Raw genomic sequence first — 15,931 nt, 5'->3', positions numbered from 1 at the left:
GCAGCTCTTCCCTTCTGAATTCCCTTAATATACACAAGGTAAAGCATTGACATATATATAGATACAGGTATAAATATATCAGTTATTGGTGCTTGCCCAGGAACAGCAGAGGTGCCCCTGCTAGCAATAGCACGTTGCTGCTGCTGTTAGACAGTTGAAATTCCTGGAGGGTTTTTAGTTCTTTCTAGTTATAAAAATCTAGTCATCACAGGGTGTCTAATGGCATTACTGGGAGAAGTAGAACTGTCTGATAGGAGCTGCAAGACCAAAGCATTTGGATGTCACAAGGCAGGGGATAGGTTTTGTGTGAAAAGAGGAAGAGGGATGGGACGCTTGTTTGGAGCTGGCTTCAAGTAACACTCAAGTGGGCTTAAGCCTAGTCCTAGCTCTTAAGTGCTCCCCTTGTAGTTCACAGGGCATCACTCAAATTCTGCCCTGATTTCCATAAGTCCAAATACATCTATACTGAGCTCACCTACTCTGCAATATTTAAAAATGTGTATAAAATCATGTGAAAAATGCCCAGGGAAAAGCTGCTACTTTTCATTTAGTACCTTAAGCTAATGCTGGAATGCATTGTTTTCCAGCAACAAGGTTTCGCAGGCTGCTAAAAACACAACACATGCCAGACTTCACGTACACACATCTGTACACAGCAACTGATCCCAAAACACAGCCTTGACCATTTGAAATACACACCTTGTGCCTTTGCTGTGAGAAGGGCACCATACAGTAGCAAGTCACCCAAAATGTGGATGACTCAAAGAAGAACAGGAAGGAAATAAAGGCAGAAGTAGGGAATTCCAACAGAAAGAAATTGTGCACAGGCTATATCTTGCCTGACAGCTCCTGACCTTTGCTCCTGCACCTGTGGTAACAGCCTTAGCTACATTTGCAGCAATGATTTTTTCACACACTGAACTACATTCTTATACCCTTAGTTTACCCATGGGGCGGTGTAGTTTGTTTGGTGCTCCAGTCATCAGCTGATAGATGAGTTATTCCTCTGGCAGATAGTCACCCCAGCCCTTCCTGGGGTGTAGGCATATAATTGGTGCTGCACTTCCAAAATGGGAAGCATTACCCCAACTAAGATACTGAGACAGTCAGAAGTGTCACTGATGCTTCCTTTTTGGCAGGGCCGTGGATGTGCTTATCAAAACCAGAGTTAATTTAGTCAAGTTCTTCTAGTTCCGGAGGAGAGTTACTTAATAGTACAAAAATATAGAACAAGCAGGAACAGGAAGGGCCAGGCAGGCAAGCACTTGAGCCACAGATTAATGCCCCAACTTTGGTGCGTATGGGAGGCGCTGCACCTGAATAAAGTAACAGATTCACAGCCTGTTCAGCAGACAGCCATTTTCAAAACAAACTTCCTAAGAAATATGGATGCTTCAGGATTAATTGGTGCAGGTGGGAAATGTAATGGTGGTGTCAAATGTAGTTGTTTAAAAATTCTGCAAATGTTTCAGTAGTGTGCATAGAAACTTAGAAACATTCTTGTAACCCAGGAAACAAATTGTATTCTGGGTTGCATCAAAGGGAGAGTGGGCAGTAGGTCAGGGGAGGTGACTGTCCTCCTCTACTCCTGACTCCATCTCTGGTACTGCATCCAGCCCTGGGCCCCCCAAAACAAGAATTTGGATCTGTTAGGAAGCCACAAATGTGATCAGGGGGCTAGAACAACTCTCCTTTGAAGAGAAGCTGAGAGAGCTGGGGTTGTTCAGCCTGGAGAGGAGAAGGCTCCAGGCAATTTCCAGTACCTGAAGGGATGACAATAGAGCTGGAGAAGGACTTTTTACAAGGGCATGGAATGCTAGGACAAGAGAGGAACGGCCTTAAGCTGAAGGAGGATCAGTTTAGGCTCGATGCTACAAAGAAATTCTTTACTGTGAGGGTGGTGATGCACTGGCAAAGGTTGCCCAGAGAAGCTGTGTGCACCTCATTTCTGGAAGTGTTCAAGGCCAGGCTGGATGGGGCTTTGAGCAACCTGGTCTAGTGGGAGGCACCCCTGTCCATGGTGTAGGGTTTGGAACAACCCAAGCCATTCCATGACACTAAGCCGTACCTGCTCCATGGCTGCAGCTGGCTCTTCCCTGACAGGCCTCCCCGGCAAGGTCAGCTGCTGCCAAAGGAGGAGTTTTGGTACGGACTGGACTCTGCAGGGAGCACCTAGGGAGCAGACCCAGAGCCTGCCTGAAACCTTTTGGTAACAGTAATTCCAAGTTTCATACCTCTGCAATTAGGACAAACTTGTTCCAACAGTATGGACTGTTGCAACAGTCAGGTTTCAGCCTGACAGGGCTCTGTGCTGCTGGGAGTCGGTTTCCCGCAGTGATGGCCGCAGAAGGGGCTCCAGCCTGACATCCCAGCCCTGGAGAGGCAGCGTTCAGTCCTGTAGACATTTTCCAGACCGCTGGTTGTACACGGAAATGCCCAGGGCCGCCCGGGCAGGGCGGGATGTTGGAGGAGGCGGCTTCAAGGCTGCGAAGGTGTGAGCAGGAAAGGAGCCGGCTGTAAACACAGGTTCATTTTGCAATGGTTGAGGCGTTTGGGTAACACCGGGTGTCGGGCGTCTTGCTGCTAATTTGAGGCTCGAAGATGCTGTTGGAGCTCTTCCAGAGGGTGAGAAAGGTCCTGCTCACGCCAGCGCGGTTCTTCCCGGCGGGGAGTGGAGCGCTGCAGCTCCGGGCCCGCCCTCCGAGCTCCTCGGGGTGGTGCCGGCGGCGTCGGCGCGGCGGGCCAGGAGCGGGGATGCTGCCGCTGCTGCCTCTCCTGCTGCTGCCGCCGGTGCTGGCCGAGGGGCACCGGGCGGCGATGCTGCGGATGGGGCTCCGGGACAGCCCCCGAGGGGAGGTGAGCCCGGCTTTCCTCTCCCTCACCCTGGATGCCAGCCTCGCCCGGGACCCGCGCTATGTCGCCTTGCTCAGGTGAGTCGCCTCTCGCCCAGCTGGGCAAAGGGGAAAGGGTCTTCGGGGGGAGGAGCGGGACATTCCGGCAAACGCGCTGCGGAGCGAGCTGGGGGGAACGGGGAGTCCCTCACCCCCAGAAATGGGGTCGGGGAGAGGCTGCTGGATCCCGTCTGCTTCGGGGCTCACGAATTCCGTCCTGCCAGGGCAGAAGGCGGTACCTTCCCCAGGTGCCAGCCGCGCCGGCCCCTTTGTGCTCGGGGAAGGAGGGGCTGACATAGGGGGATGCAGGGAAAACTCAGCTCGAGAATTAGCCTGGTAGAGGAGCTGCTTTGCCAGCAGAAAAAAAAAAAAAAAAAAAAAAAAAAGAGAGAAGGAAACAGATGGAATAGCGGTTGTTTGCCCTCGAGAAATGGAGGCTTCAGGGTGTCCTTATCGCCCTCCGCAAGCACCGGAAAGGAGGTTGTAGTGAGGTGTGGGTCAGTCTCTTCCAGCTAACAACTGACTGGAAGAGAGGAAACGGCCTCAGTTGTACCAGGGGGGCTTCAGATTGGATATTAAGAAAAATTTCTTCACTGAGAGGGTAATCATGCATTGGAATAGGCCACGCAGGGAAGCAGATGGTGGATTCACCATCCATTAAAGTGTTCAAAAAACGTGTGGATCCTCCAGTCCTGCTTTCCTACTACTTGCACGTTTTTGTCCTCACTGAGCTGGTGAGAAAGGTGTCACCAGCTTTACTGGAAAGTGCTCAGGTCTCCAACATCCAGCCCTATCTTCACACCTTGGGGTTCAGCCTGAGGCCAGCCCTGCCACCATGAGGAGCAGGAAGTACTTGGTGGCCTCTAATCTGCTGTTTGTCACCACGGAGCAGATAGCGCCTAACATGCCCAGTGGCCTCCAAAGCCTTGTGGCTTCCCCCAGAGAAGGCTGGCTGTCAGGTGCTGCACATCCTGTATGGAATGTGAACAAGTCACAGTCATGTTCTTTTGTACACCTGCTTTGATGGAATTAACACCTGTCCCAGCAAGGACTCTTAATCTCCCTTGGGTACAAAGGCAATTGCTTTGGCAGTTGTGATGGAAGCTGGGGCTGATGATGTAAAGTCAGTTTTGTGCTCCAATTCTCACAGGACATTTATGTTGGTGTTGCACAAACAAAACCAAAAAATCTAGGGGAGGAGGATGTGTAGGATGAAAAAAAACAAGACTGTTTTAAAGTTTTGCCTTACTTTGCCCCCAGGATTTGGCTCCCTGCTGATGTTCCCTCAGGTATGTTCTCCCCTTGTTGCCCATTACGCTCTCCTGACTCACTTGGCCATCAGCATCCCTTTTGTACAGTGCAGAGGGCTGGAATGCAGATCCCAGTAAGCCATCATGAATTCCTTGAGGCTACTGGGTAGCCCCAGGTCACCTACTGCAGCATGTTCCTCAAAGTGCTTGCCATGTTTACCCTCTACACAGTCTGCATAAATATAGTGGTTTCCTATTTCTTGGTATTCCCTCCTCAGCAATTCCAAGCTGCGTGCCCTGGCAGCGGCCCTGTCCCCAGGTTTCCTGAGGTTTGGTGGCACTGAGACAGACTTTCTTATCTTTGATCCCAACAAGGATTCAACCTCAGAAGAAAAAATCCTCTGGGAATTTCAGGCACAGCAAGGTAAAGTGGGCATCAACTTGTCAGACTTGAAACCATCCTGGGTTTTGGAGGGTCTTTGACACAGGCTGAGGATGCTGCAAGGGCACAGCAGGAGCACTGGGGACCCTCCACAGTCTCAGTATTGCTATCATCCATGGAGAGGAGACCTGTGGATCTCAGCATGGTTTTTGGGAAGAGCTGTGCCAGCTGTGGGAAATTGAGAAAGGATGTAGGGGAACTTGTATCTTCTCTGGCATCTCCTGAGACTCTCCCTTTGCTGCCCTCTGCTCCCTGCAGCAATCTTGGGAGTTCCCTCACTATCTGGAAGATGGTCGAGTTCAGCTCAGAAGCTGTGGCTTCATTATGAAAATTAAGGAACAGATGGAAGAAATAACCTGAGAAGAACAGAGCGTTCAATCTCTCTCCCAAAACCAGAGAGCTTGGCTGGGGGTGTAGCCTTGCCCTCCTGTTGCTTTGACAGGGCAAATGCAAACCTGATGGAGCCCTGTCAACTGTGTGAGCTTGGTATTTTCTCTTTGAGCTTAGCAAAAGTGTCAAGAGGTGTTTCAAATGAAAAAAATCCTGTATATTCCTGTGGCACGTAGCACAATTGTGCAATCCTACATTACTGTACAACCAGTGATGCTCAGTTTTGAAGTCAAGTGGTACTTTTCCCTCATAGCACTTTGCTAAGTAGCCACTTCCTGTGACTCTGGCTCACGCCTTCTTCTCTGGTTATGGCCTGTTCCTGGTTTGCATGCCAAGAAAAAACATAAGCTTTGAAGGAAACGTGTCTTATGGCTCCGGCCAGTGAGCCATGTGGGGAAGTTGCACTTTCCCCTGCATGAGATGGCCAGTGCAGGAAGCATTGCCCTGTTCCTGCCACACCATTGCATGCCAGGTTGGCTTATCTGCTCCTTAAGCATCGCAGCCTATGCTTCGTCAGCTCACTGGAACAAGGGTTTGCTGGCTGTTGCAGTGAGGAGTTAATTCCTATCAACCTCCTTCTGTCCTACAGAGGCTTGTGGCTCGAGGCCTGCATTTGCTGCTGTTGAGAAGGTGCTGCTGGCCCAATGGCCCAGCCAGGAGAAGCTGATTCTTGCTGAACAGAACCGGAAAAAGCACAAAAATACCACCATTACAAGTAAGACTTAAACAGGGGGATGCAGTTCTCTGCCCCACAGTTAGAGGGCCATAGGCTATTAGGAGCTGAAACCACTGAAAAAGAAATACTTCACCCACTTTGAAAAATATTCAGAGAACTCTTTTTCTACTGTTTGCCATCCCACATTTAATAGCATTCAGCTGCAGGGGTTGGGAGGTTCTCAAAGCTTGCAAGATGTGTAGTGAGGCCTCACCTCTTCTGTCTGGCTGGGAAAGTTTGGCACATCTGCAGCATCAGGCTAACTAAATACAGGCAGTACAGATTGTTGCTTGGCCAGAGCTCAACTACCATGCTCTAACCTTGAGATAAACACCCCTCCTTTCTCCTCTGTGCAGAAAATACACTGGATATTCTCTACAGCTTTGCAAACTGCTCAGGGTTTCACCTGATCTTTGGACTCAATGCCTTGCTGCGGAAAGGTGGCTTGCAGTGGGACAGCTCAAATGCCCAGGCACTGCTGGACTACTGTGCTTCCCAGAGGTACAACATCTCCTGGGAACTAGGGAATGGTAAGTGCTTGTTGGCCAGACCAGCCGTCACCTAGAAAAGTACCACCAGAGGGTGTGGGCTAGTAACTTTGGATATTTTGGATGATGGCACATCAAGGTAAGGTGATGTTTTATAAAGAGACATTAAGGTTTTAATTTGCAGGGGGATTTTACAAAAAGGCAAAATGAAATTATTAAATTGAGATGATTTTGCTGCTCCTGTCAGGGCTTTGAGATGAGGTGAACAGTCCCCCACAAGGTGCAGGATGTGACCTATGGCTGGGGCAGAGTCCTAGAGAGCAGCATGCTATATCCCCCAAGCTTTTGGTTTCATGCTCACCTTCATATATTTCACCCACACTATGCCAGATCAGGTGAAGCCTTAGGAAACTGGTGCTTCCCATGTAAATGGAACTGCCCTATTTTGTGCCCCAGAAATAGAGTGGGGTGTTGATGTGCATGTGTCTTCCTCAGAGCCCAACAGCTTCAGGAAGAAATCTGGCATCCACATTGAAGGCTTCCAGCTGGGGCAAGATTTTATTCACTTACGCCAACTGCTGAATAACTATGCCCTCTATCAGCATGCCAAGCTCTATGGCCCTGATGTTGGGCAGCCCCGAAAGCACACGCGGAGACTGCTCAGAAGGTAGGAGTGTGAGGTGCCAGCAGCATTCCCTGGAGTGGGGCAGGTGTGGAGAATTGTGGCTTGTCTCGCCCTATATGCAGGAGGCATGAAGAGGCTTTAAGGCAGGGGTTGAACGATTTTTTTTACCTTGACAGATGACAATTATAATCTTACCTGCATGCTTGAGTTCAAGGCCTGAATACTCAGCCAGGTAAAACTCAGCTGCTGGAAGTACATCAGTGGTCCACACATTTTCCCATTGAGTACTGGCTCTAGGGTTGTGCTAACAAGGGCTTTTAAAAAACACCCACATGTTATACAAAGGTCAATTCATCCTCCCAGCAACCTGCTGAGGAAGCCAGGCTGCCCAAAGCCTGCTTAAAAGCCACAGCAAGCCTGGCCCCCAAGCATTCACCATCAGTACTGCCAGCTGTGGGGAGAGGGGAGGGCTGTGCATGGTGTTGCACTAGTGGGAAGGCATGACTGGTACTGCTAATCCCCTGTCCTCCACCATTCCCTCTGGTTGCAGCTTCCTGAAATCGGGAGGGAAGGTGATCGACTCTGTCACATGGCACCAGTAAGTACCATTTGGATACCACTGTCACTCTGATTACTGCCTCATTTTCTTTAAAAAATGTCAATTTGAACAGAATTATCAATCTCAACAGAAAAGAGTGGGGTGAAATGCCCCTTTTGACAGTTTCTCAGGGGCCTCTCCACGAAGTTCTGTGTTCAGAAAGGAGATGAACTGAGGGAGAACATTACAGAAATGCTGAATCCTCCAAAGGGTCTACTTGGTGCAGAGACCCAAAAGCAGTGGTAGGGGTTTGTCACGGGGAATGCAACATGTGCCAGATGATAATTTTGTTTGCTCTATTTACATCTAGTTGATATGAAGAAAAAGCCCTGTAGGTCTGGCTGACCCCTGTCCATGGAGAAGTGCCAGCAGCTCCTCCTGCTCCTTTGAGTTTGCTCTTGGAGTAATTTCAGGCTCTGTGTGGGTAACTCACCCTCAGATCCCACGTGCAGTGCAAACAGCACTGGCACCTGGCCCTTTGCTCCTGTGCAGTGACTTTGATTGGTAGGTTTAAAGTGCTCACAGTGACAGTGGAGTAAACTGGCCTCAGGGCCATGAACTCCACATGTTTGAAAGTCATTTCCATGCGGAGGCAGTTTTCTTTTCAGAGTCAAAAGCAGTACATGACATGCAGCAGTCAGACAACACTGAGAAAAGATGTACATACTAATTTTTTATATATATGTACACCTACATCAATTATCTATGTATTTTGAGCTGCTAGAAAGGCATGAAACATGTCCTTTCCCCTTCCTGGGCTGTTGTTAACTCATTTAGGATTATCGGGTTTTAGCTTCCTCTTGTGGCTGGAAGGCTTCAGCTGTTTTTGGTCAGACTGAGTGATAGCAGGATGAACTGCAAAAACCACCATTCCAATTTATTTGGACAAACAAGACTTAAAAGCTCTTCTGCTCATGGTGGAGGGCACCATTTACGCCATAGGGATGCCCATATTTCATCTCCCTCCAAGTGGCCAAAATATTCCAGCAGATGGACAGATGCTGTGAGCTGATATTTTTAATATATAACTTGATAGAGTAAAGCAAGTAATCACATAGACTCCTCAACAGGAGAAGACTTACAGAAGCTGGCTCTTGGTGATGTTTTCCTTATTCTTAATAAATAGATGCAAACAAACCTATTACTTCTGCTGGTGGATATTTCTGTGATATCCTGACTCCACTGAGGTAATTATATCTTAAAGTCCCTTAAATACAAGTGACAGACCTACACATTTGGAAACAAAAAATTAAAAAGCACTGGACAGAAAAATCATGCTGTGGATAAATGTACCAATCAACTGAGCACTTTCAGTGGTGTTTTGTACCACTGGTGGTATTACTCCCTAATTTTGTCTATGTTTTTTCCCCAATTTTCAGTTACTATGTGAATGGACAGAGTGCAACAAGGGGGGATTTCTTGAGCCCTGAAGTGTTGGACACCTTTGCCACAGCCATATATGAAGTCCTGGAGGTGCCTTGTCCTGTTCAATTATTCCCATGTTCAGTTTCCAGGGGGTTAACAGAATCCAAAATAAAGCACTACTTCTTAATAGCGATAGACAGGGATACTCAAAGCTTGAGTTCTGCTGACATTGTATACTAAAAAAATAAAATTAAAATTAATGATACTAACAACAAATGAGCTCCAACTGTTCACTATGCAGCAAACATGATGCCAGGTGCATCACACACCTACAACATTCTCATTTATTGATAATTACTCAGGGATGTTATTTATAGTTATCCCATGCCCCCAATGCTTTTTTTTTCCTTTTTTTTTTTTTCTGAGATCCTGACAGCATTATAACTTAGAATATAGCACTACTTAGCATAAGAAGAACTATGAGACCTGGATTTTAGTGATGTTTGTCCTGTTTTATGTAGGTAGCAAGTTTGGGGTTTTTTCAGGTGGGAATGTAAATCTACTTCTAGTCCTTTCGATCCAAATTTCTGTGACATCCCATCTCAAAGTGTTATCCCTTAAATGTAAACATCCTAAGTAAACCTTTGGCTAAAACACAAAATATTTTTAATTTCAGTAGCCAAAAAATTAACTGTTGTCTCTTTCTCTTCTTTCCTAATGCCGCACTGGCCAGATTGTTGGTCAGACTGTGCCGGACAAGAAGGTGTGGCTGGGAGAGACGAGTTCTGCCTACGGAGGAGGAGCTCCCAGATTGTCTAACACTTATGTTGCAGGTTTTATGTGAGTACTGTGTCCCAGATATGGGGAAATTATGCATTTTGACAGCTGAATGGGGCTGCCCCACAGGAGAAATGTGGCCTCCTCAGGCTTCCTGGGGAGTGGGAACAGTTTTTTCCATCCTATAAGACATGATGACTTTTTATCAGGGCATGGTGGGCCAGCAAGTCAAAGTCTGATAATGACAGGCAACCTTGTTGTTGGTGTGATGATTTCTCTCAGCCTTCAGACCCTTGGCCAGCTCAGGAGAACCTGCTGTCACTCCTTGTTTCCACCACCTACAAACAGGGGAATGGAGCAACTGTTCCCACCAACTTGGACTTCAAGGGGTGGACTGAAATTATTTTTTCATGTAATCAATGCAAGACTTGAAATTAGTTGTGTGCTTTTAAGGAAGTCAGCATCACTCACTAAGTTTTGTTTTCCTGCTTCCCGATCTGGTTTGAGAGGGGCAACAGAGTACTGCCGAGGTCAGCGCTTTCATCTGCATGATATTTGCCTCATTTTTTGGCAGGTGGTTGGACAAACTCGGGCTTTCAGCCAGGCAGGGGATTGATGTGGTAATGAGACAGGTTTTCTTCGGGGCAGGGACCTATCACCTGGTGGACGCCAACTTTGAGCCTTTGCCGGTATGTAAACACCCCCTGAATGCACCTCTGCACAGGCAGCTCTGGCTGTGGAGGGACAAGTCAGCTATTCTAACAACACCTTTTTTTGCTTGGATGGTCACAGGTATCCTTGCACCTAAAGCTATCTCATGCTCCACTACAGGTTAATGTATTATTACATATATATGTATGCACACTAGATATTTACTCCAGCTGCAGGGGTGCAGCCAGTCTTCAGCACAGCAGAAACTGATTCGTGGGACAGGATGCTCTGGTTTGTACATAGAAGCTCCTGGATCTCACAAGGTTTTTCTGGATGGCTTGTTTTGGTTTGACTACTCCTCAGCTGAGTGATGTGTAGTTTATAAACAGCAGGAAAAAGAGATATTAAAATCAATTCTATTCCATGTGAAAACCAGGCCACCATGAAGTCAACACTCAAGTGTTATAGGTCATGAGCATATTCATCCTACAGTTGTGGCTGAGGGATAATTAAATTGAAATATACATTTAGCAGAGTTTGATTTATTAGGAAATATACTTTGCTATGATGAAACTTCATTATATGAACTATACATAGTTCTTGCAGAAACGGCACATTTCTTTGTACTACCAGCACTTAGATTGGGGTGAGAGGACGGCATCTTCCTTTTTAGATTTCCTCTCATTTTTCTGCTTCCAAATTGTGATTTTCACTGGTGGTCATAGAGCCAGCCTAAAAGAAAACCCAGCATACAGGGATTTTCCATCCTATTTGCTCAGCTGCTTCCTTTGCCAGAGGCTGCATCATCAGGCTTGTGACTCTTGGCTTTTCATTCCCTCATTTAAATAGATTTAATTTGGACTGAAACTGTGTGCCCTTTTCCTCACCTACACAGAGTACAGATGTTAACCAAGCCAATAATGCTTCAGAGGCAGGGAAATCCAAACCCAGCTGTAGCTAGCTGGGAAATGAGGAAGCATATCAGTGTCAGAAGGTTGCATTTCCTTGCAGAGGGATACAGAATGAAGGCTGATAGCAAAAGTAACTTCCTGGGCTTGTGGTGAGTCAGAGGAGAAACACAATGGTTTTCCTCCTAAGAAAACCTCAAAGACCAACAAATGAGCTGGGAGAAGCTCTCTGAAAGCCAGGAAAGACCTGGAAAAAATGAGTCTGCACTGGGCATTGCCCTGCTCTGAGGCATCATCCTGGAGTGTCAGAGGATACATTTGTGACTCAGGTTTAGAAATCAATCCTGATACCTGTTCAGAAGTACAATGTTAAAGGGGTTAAAGTCTAGGACTTCCTTTCTGGTGCTGCACCTGTGCCTTAGGTACAACCTTTCCTGCAGGAAGGGCAGCTTACACTTGTACATTCAGTCCTGAGGTTCTCTGTACCCTTCAGAAGGGCATTTTGAAAGCACAATCTCTCCCTGACAGAGCTCTGAGAGTTCCCTATGAAGGGGAAAATGTGTCTAAGGTACCTTCTAAACACAGCTGCTCGCAGGCAGGGCTTCCCTTTTAGCATGGTGTGTGAATTTAAGTAGATGTGAAAAGCTTGGTAAAGCAAAAAGCTATGGGGAAAACCCCTTGACATGAGCTTCAAAATTAAGGTTAGATTAAGCACTGTGTGGAGCACCTGGCATGTACACAAATGTTTCCATGTGTTCTTGTGCCTCCCAGGACTACTGGCTCTCACTGCTCTACAAGAAGCTGGTGGGTACCAAGGTGCTGCAGGTCAGCCTGGCAGGAGCCAACAAGAGGAAGCTCCGTGTCTACCTCCACTGCACAAGCAGCCACAAGTAAGCCTCCAGAAAGGGAGAAATAGCCTGGAAACTGAGCCCGTGGCCACCCCCAGGCCAACAGATGCCATTTGGGACACTGCAAGGTCACATATTATTCTGATCCCCACCACCTTCTCTTGCCTTGCAGCCCAAAGTACAGAGAAGGGGATGTGACACTGTTTGCCTTAAACCTCTACAATGTCACTCAACATTTGGAGCTACCAGATTACCTATCGAGCAAGCATGTGGATCAGTACCTCTTACTTCCTCATGGCAAAGAGAATATTCTTTCCAGGTAAGTTGCAATTCCTCCGGTCCCTGTGGAAAGACTGTGAGTAGGCTTAGATGGTCTTTAAAACCTCACCTTATTCAATTTGCAAGGGGAAAGAAGAGGTTACCATTCATTCATCTGGGGTTTTTTCAGTAAGATCTGACTTCTGTCAAATCAGCCTAAACTCAGGCTGCTGAAAGCTTACTAAGTTATAAGGACATTTACTTGATGTTAATTTGGAAGTTTATCCTAGCAGGTGTCAGTGTTCTGGACCAGCTGCTAAAGTCCTGGTTTGTTTTTTTGGGTTTTTGTTTTTGGTTTTTTTTTTCACAAGCACAGGTATATTGCTTTCCCAAGTGCTAGCTCCTGATTTACAGCAACATGTTCAGACTTTGTATGTGGGTGGGATCTTTTTGTTGTCATTGTTAATGCATCCATAGGGAAAAGATCTGCTCTGTTGGCAAAAAAAAAAAAATTAATATTTTCAGGAGAAAAAGCAATTTAAATTTGTACTTTTCAAAGCCTGTTTAGCTGTTGACCTTACTGGAAGAGAAAGAAATGTACTTTTAAATGTGCTTGTGCTACCACTCTGAAGGAGTCCTTGTAGTGGGAGTGCTGCAGATGTCTGTGTGTGTGTGTGTGTGTGTGTGTGTGTGTGTGTACACACACATTCAAGGGAAGTTTGGTTTGGCTTTGGGCTGAGTTAATGTTTACACTCAGGCCCAGAGCAGTTTGTACTCGATGGCAAACAGAGTACAGCTGCCCAAACAGTCTCTCTGTCCCTCTCCAGGTCTATTGAGCTGAACGGCCATGTGCTACGGATGCTGGATGATGAAACACTGCCAGAGCTTATGGAAAAGCCCCTTGGTCCTGGCAGACTGCTTGGCCTTCCAGCCTTCTCCTATGGCTTTTATGTTATCAAAAATGCCAAAGCTATTGCTTGCATTTAAGTGGTCAATACACACACTCAGGATAAATGTAAAGCATTTGCCTAGTAGGAAATTCTAATCCTAGAAATTCACATTTCTATCACGGGATTTAATTCTGGTAAAGGATGCAAATGTTGCAGCAGTAGTACAACTGTTAGCTGGGGAAGACTAAGGTCCCACTGGGTAATTGGTACAAGGAAGATTCCAGGAGAATTATCCAGGTAGAACAAGACCAGGCAGGTGCTGGTTTTGCTCTTGATCTAGCCTGTCACTGTGCTTGAGCATGGAACTCTTCTCCACATCACGCAGGGAGTTTCTCACATTACCTGGGGCTCTGCCCACCCAGGCACTGCAACCTCCCCTCTCCCTCCCCTTTCTGCAAGCACAGCTCCTAAAGCAGTTTCTTCAAAAGCTTGCCTTCAGAAAGGATAAGCAGGGTTTTTATTTGAGCTGTACAGCTGTGACCTCGCACTAGGTGGGGAAGCCTGAGAGGGGGTTGTGGTTGCTGAGGGTATCTTGGGCTGGAAAGTCTGGACACACAAAGCAAACCAAGGTCAGGGTGCTTGCAGGGGCAAAGGCCTTGCAGAGAAACCAGATCCTCTATTAGATTTGGGGAGACAACACACATTTTTCTCAAGCTAGGATTGTTCAGTCACAAGATGGAGCTGTGGCTCTGTGCTTTCCAAAGGCAAGTTGTTGATGCAGGAAATGCAGGCTGCTCCTGTAGGGTGGTCAAATTCTGCCATCACACACTTCTTCCCTGCATGAAAAGGAGAGGAGCCCACCAGGCCCTGGCAATAACCCTCTGTGCTCAGGAGGCTGCACAGTGAGTGCTCATGACTCTCCAACCTGCACCTCTCTGCAGGCAGTTGAGCTGGAAAGGACTTTCCTAAACCTATGCACAGGTAAAGCTCTCAAGCTCTCTCTGTTTTACACTCCCTAATGCACCCAGGTCTCTTTTGTTATGGGGAAATGGGATAGGAAAGACGCTGAGGAAGCCACTCACCCCTCAACCACCAGAGCTGCTATAGAGCATCCTGGGGACAGAAGTGCCCAGTCAGGCTGACATCCTTCCTACTGGAAAAACAGTGATTTTGGACAGAAATCCGTGTTGGTGGTGGCTTTTCTCCCCAGCTGAGCCTTCCCCATGCACACCCTGTTGCAGTTGGCTGTGCCAGCAATAGCTCCCCGTGGCACACAGGCTGCTGATCCCCAGGGCAACAAAAAGCCTAGGAGAGTAGTGAGGCCTTCTGCATATATTTATTTGCATCTACTTTTCTTGAAGGTACGTAACCCACACCACTCTCAATGCCTTATATTTATGAGCACAGCAGAGAAGAACAACCCCACACTACTGTACCTCCCTTTTTAAGCTTTAAAAAGATGCTACTAGCTACATGGGGTTTAATGCAGGGCAGGGAACCTTTTTTAATGAGATGACTTTCAAAACTGATGTACTTTTGTAGCTGTGATGAAAACCTGCACACTAAAAAGGTTATGTGTCAGTGTGTCAAAGGAGTGTGTGCATCCATGGAGCAGATGCATTCTGTGAAGGGTTATGTATCAGGGGATGACATAGATCAGAAACGAGGAAGGCTGAGTTTGTTTACATTGTCTAAGTTCCATAACAGAAGCAAAGAGAGTGTAAGATGGAAAGTCTTACATACAGTCAACAAAAAGTTAATAATATATTATTATTATTATTGTAAAAATGTAAGTTGCAACTAAAACATCAAAGTTATTATTTACCTGGTAGCTTCTTTTTAGAACTTTTCTAAAAATGTTGTTTATTCCAATGCTTGTGAGTTTTGTATTTGAAGATTTTAATTAAAGCAATTTATACCAACTTTTGGCAATCTTAATCTTTTTTAAGACTCCTTTTTGACATGCTGATACCAGGACACTCCCTACTTTTCTTTTGGTCATAACTACCTGTGCTGTTTTTTATTATCAATAAGAGTACCCAAGTACACAAAAATGAAAGAAATCCTACACAGGTTGGTGTGTTTCAGTTGTGTTTGCCAACCAGTTCAGAAGCTGTCCACCCACTGTGACTCAGATGTGATACATGCGCTGCTGACTGGCACACAGGAACTATCAGGAGGGGCCCCGGGATGTTTGTGCATGCAAATGACAGCTGCTGCCAAGCATGTCTCCTCTCTGAGCCCTGTTCTTGATGGTGGGGAGAGGAGGTTTGATTTACAGCTCAGTAACTACCTTTCTCTTTACAAGGTACTGCACATCAAGCTAATAGCTACTGTTAGCTCTACACAAACAGAGCAAGAGGGACAAAAGTGCAGGGACTGGGAAAGATGCTGGATCCCAGCACTCCAAGGAAGCTATGGTCTGAAAGAGACGTGAACATCACCCTCACAGGACCAATGCCTGCCCCACCCTTATCTCTGGGGCTTTTATTCCTCTGTGAATGTCGTAAACCTCGGGGGGCTGAATCGCATTCATATTTCACTTCCTCCTGCTAGTTAGCATCTTGGGAAATTAAAGTTCAAAATGGTTTCCATTGTTTTCTACCAGTGTGTGAGTGATTCAAGCTGAAGGAAGTGTATAATGCAAAAGAATTTATACTCTAGAGGGACAATGAACTCCCCAAGGAATCTTTTAGCAGCAGATCTGAGGACACAGACACTGAAACCATGCCATGAAAAGCAAAGGTTTTATGGTTCTGTCCTCTGCTCTCTGGTTTGTGCAATAACTCATTGGTTGGTGCTATGACCCTGAAGGTGAGGTAACTGAGGTTCTTG

At 46.6% G+C, this 15,931-nt stretch overlaps 1 protein-coding gene across 1 annotated transcript; it reads left to right on the top strand.

The window, feature by feature from the left end:
- The first annotated feature begins 2,601 nt into the window (after positions 1–2,601).
- On the top strand, positions 2,602–15,019 carry HPSE (heparanase). Its single transcript, XM_036383102.1, is given in 14 exon segments — positions 2,602–2,673; positions 2,675–2,750; positions 2,753–2,930; positions 4,420–4,565; positions 5,563–5,688; positions 6,045–6,218; positions 6,672–6,843; positions 7,352–7,399; positions 8,779–8,872; positions 9,498–9,604; positions 10,116–10,230; positions 11,872–11,990; positions 12,121–12,267; positions 13,034–15,019. Coding segments are annotated over 14 exon segments (1,734 nt in total). The 3' UTR covers positions 13,194–15,019.
- The last annotated feature ends 912 nt before the right edge of the window (positions 15,020–15,931 follow it).

Source organism: Molothrus ater, chromosome 4 (genome assembly GCF_012460135.2).
Source record: "Molothrus ater isolate BHLD 08-10-18 breed brown headed cowbird chromosome 4, BPBGC_Mater_1.1, whole genome shotgun sequence".
NCBI lineage: Eukaryota > Metazoa > Chordata > Aves > Passeriformes > Icteridae > Molothrus > Molothrus ater.
Note: the sequence above shows the minus strand (reverse complement) of the source record. Positions and strands in the feature narration are given on the sequence as shown.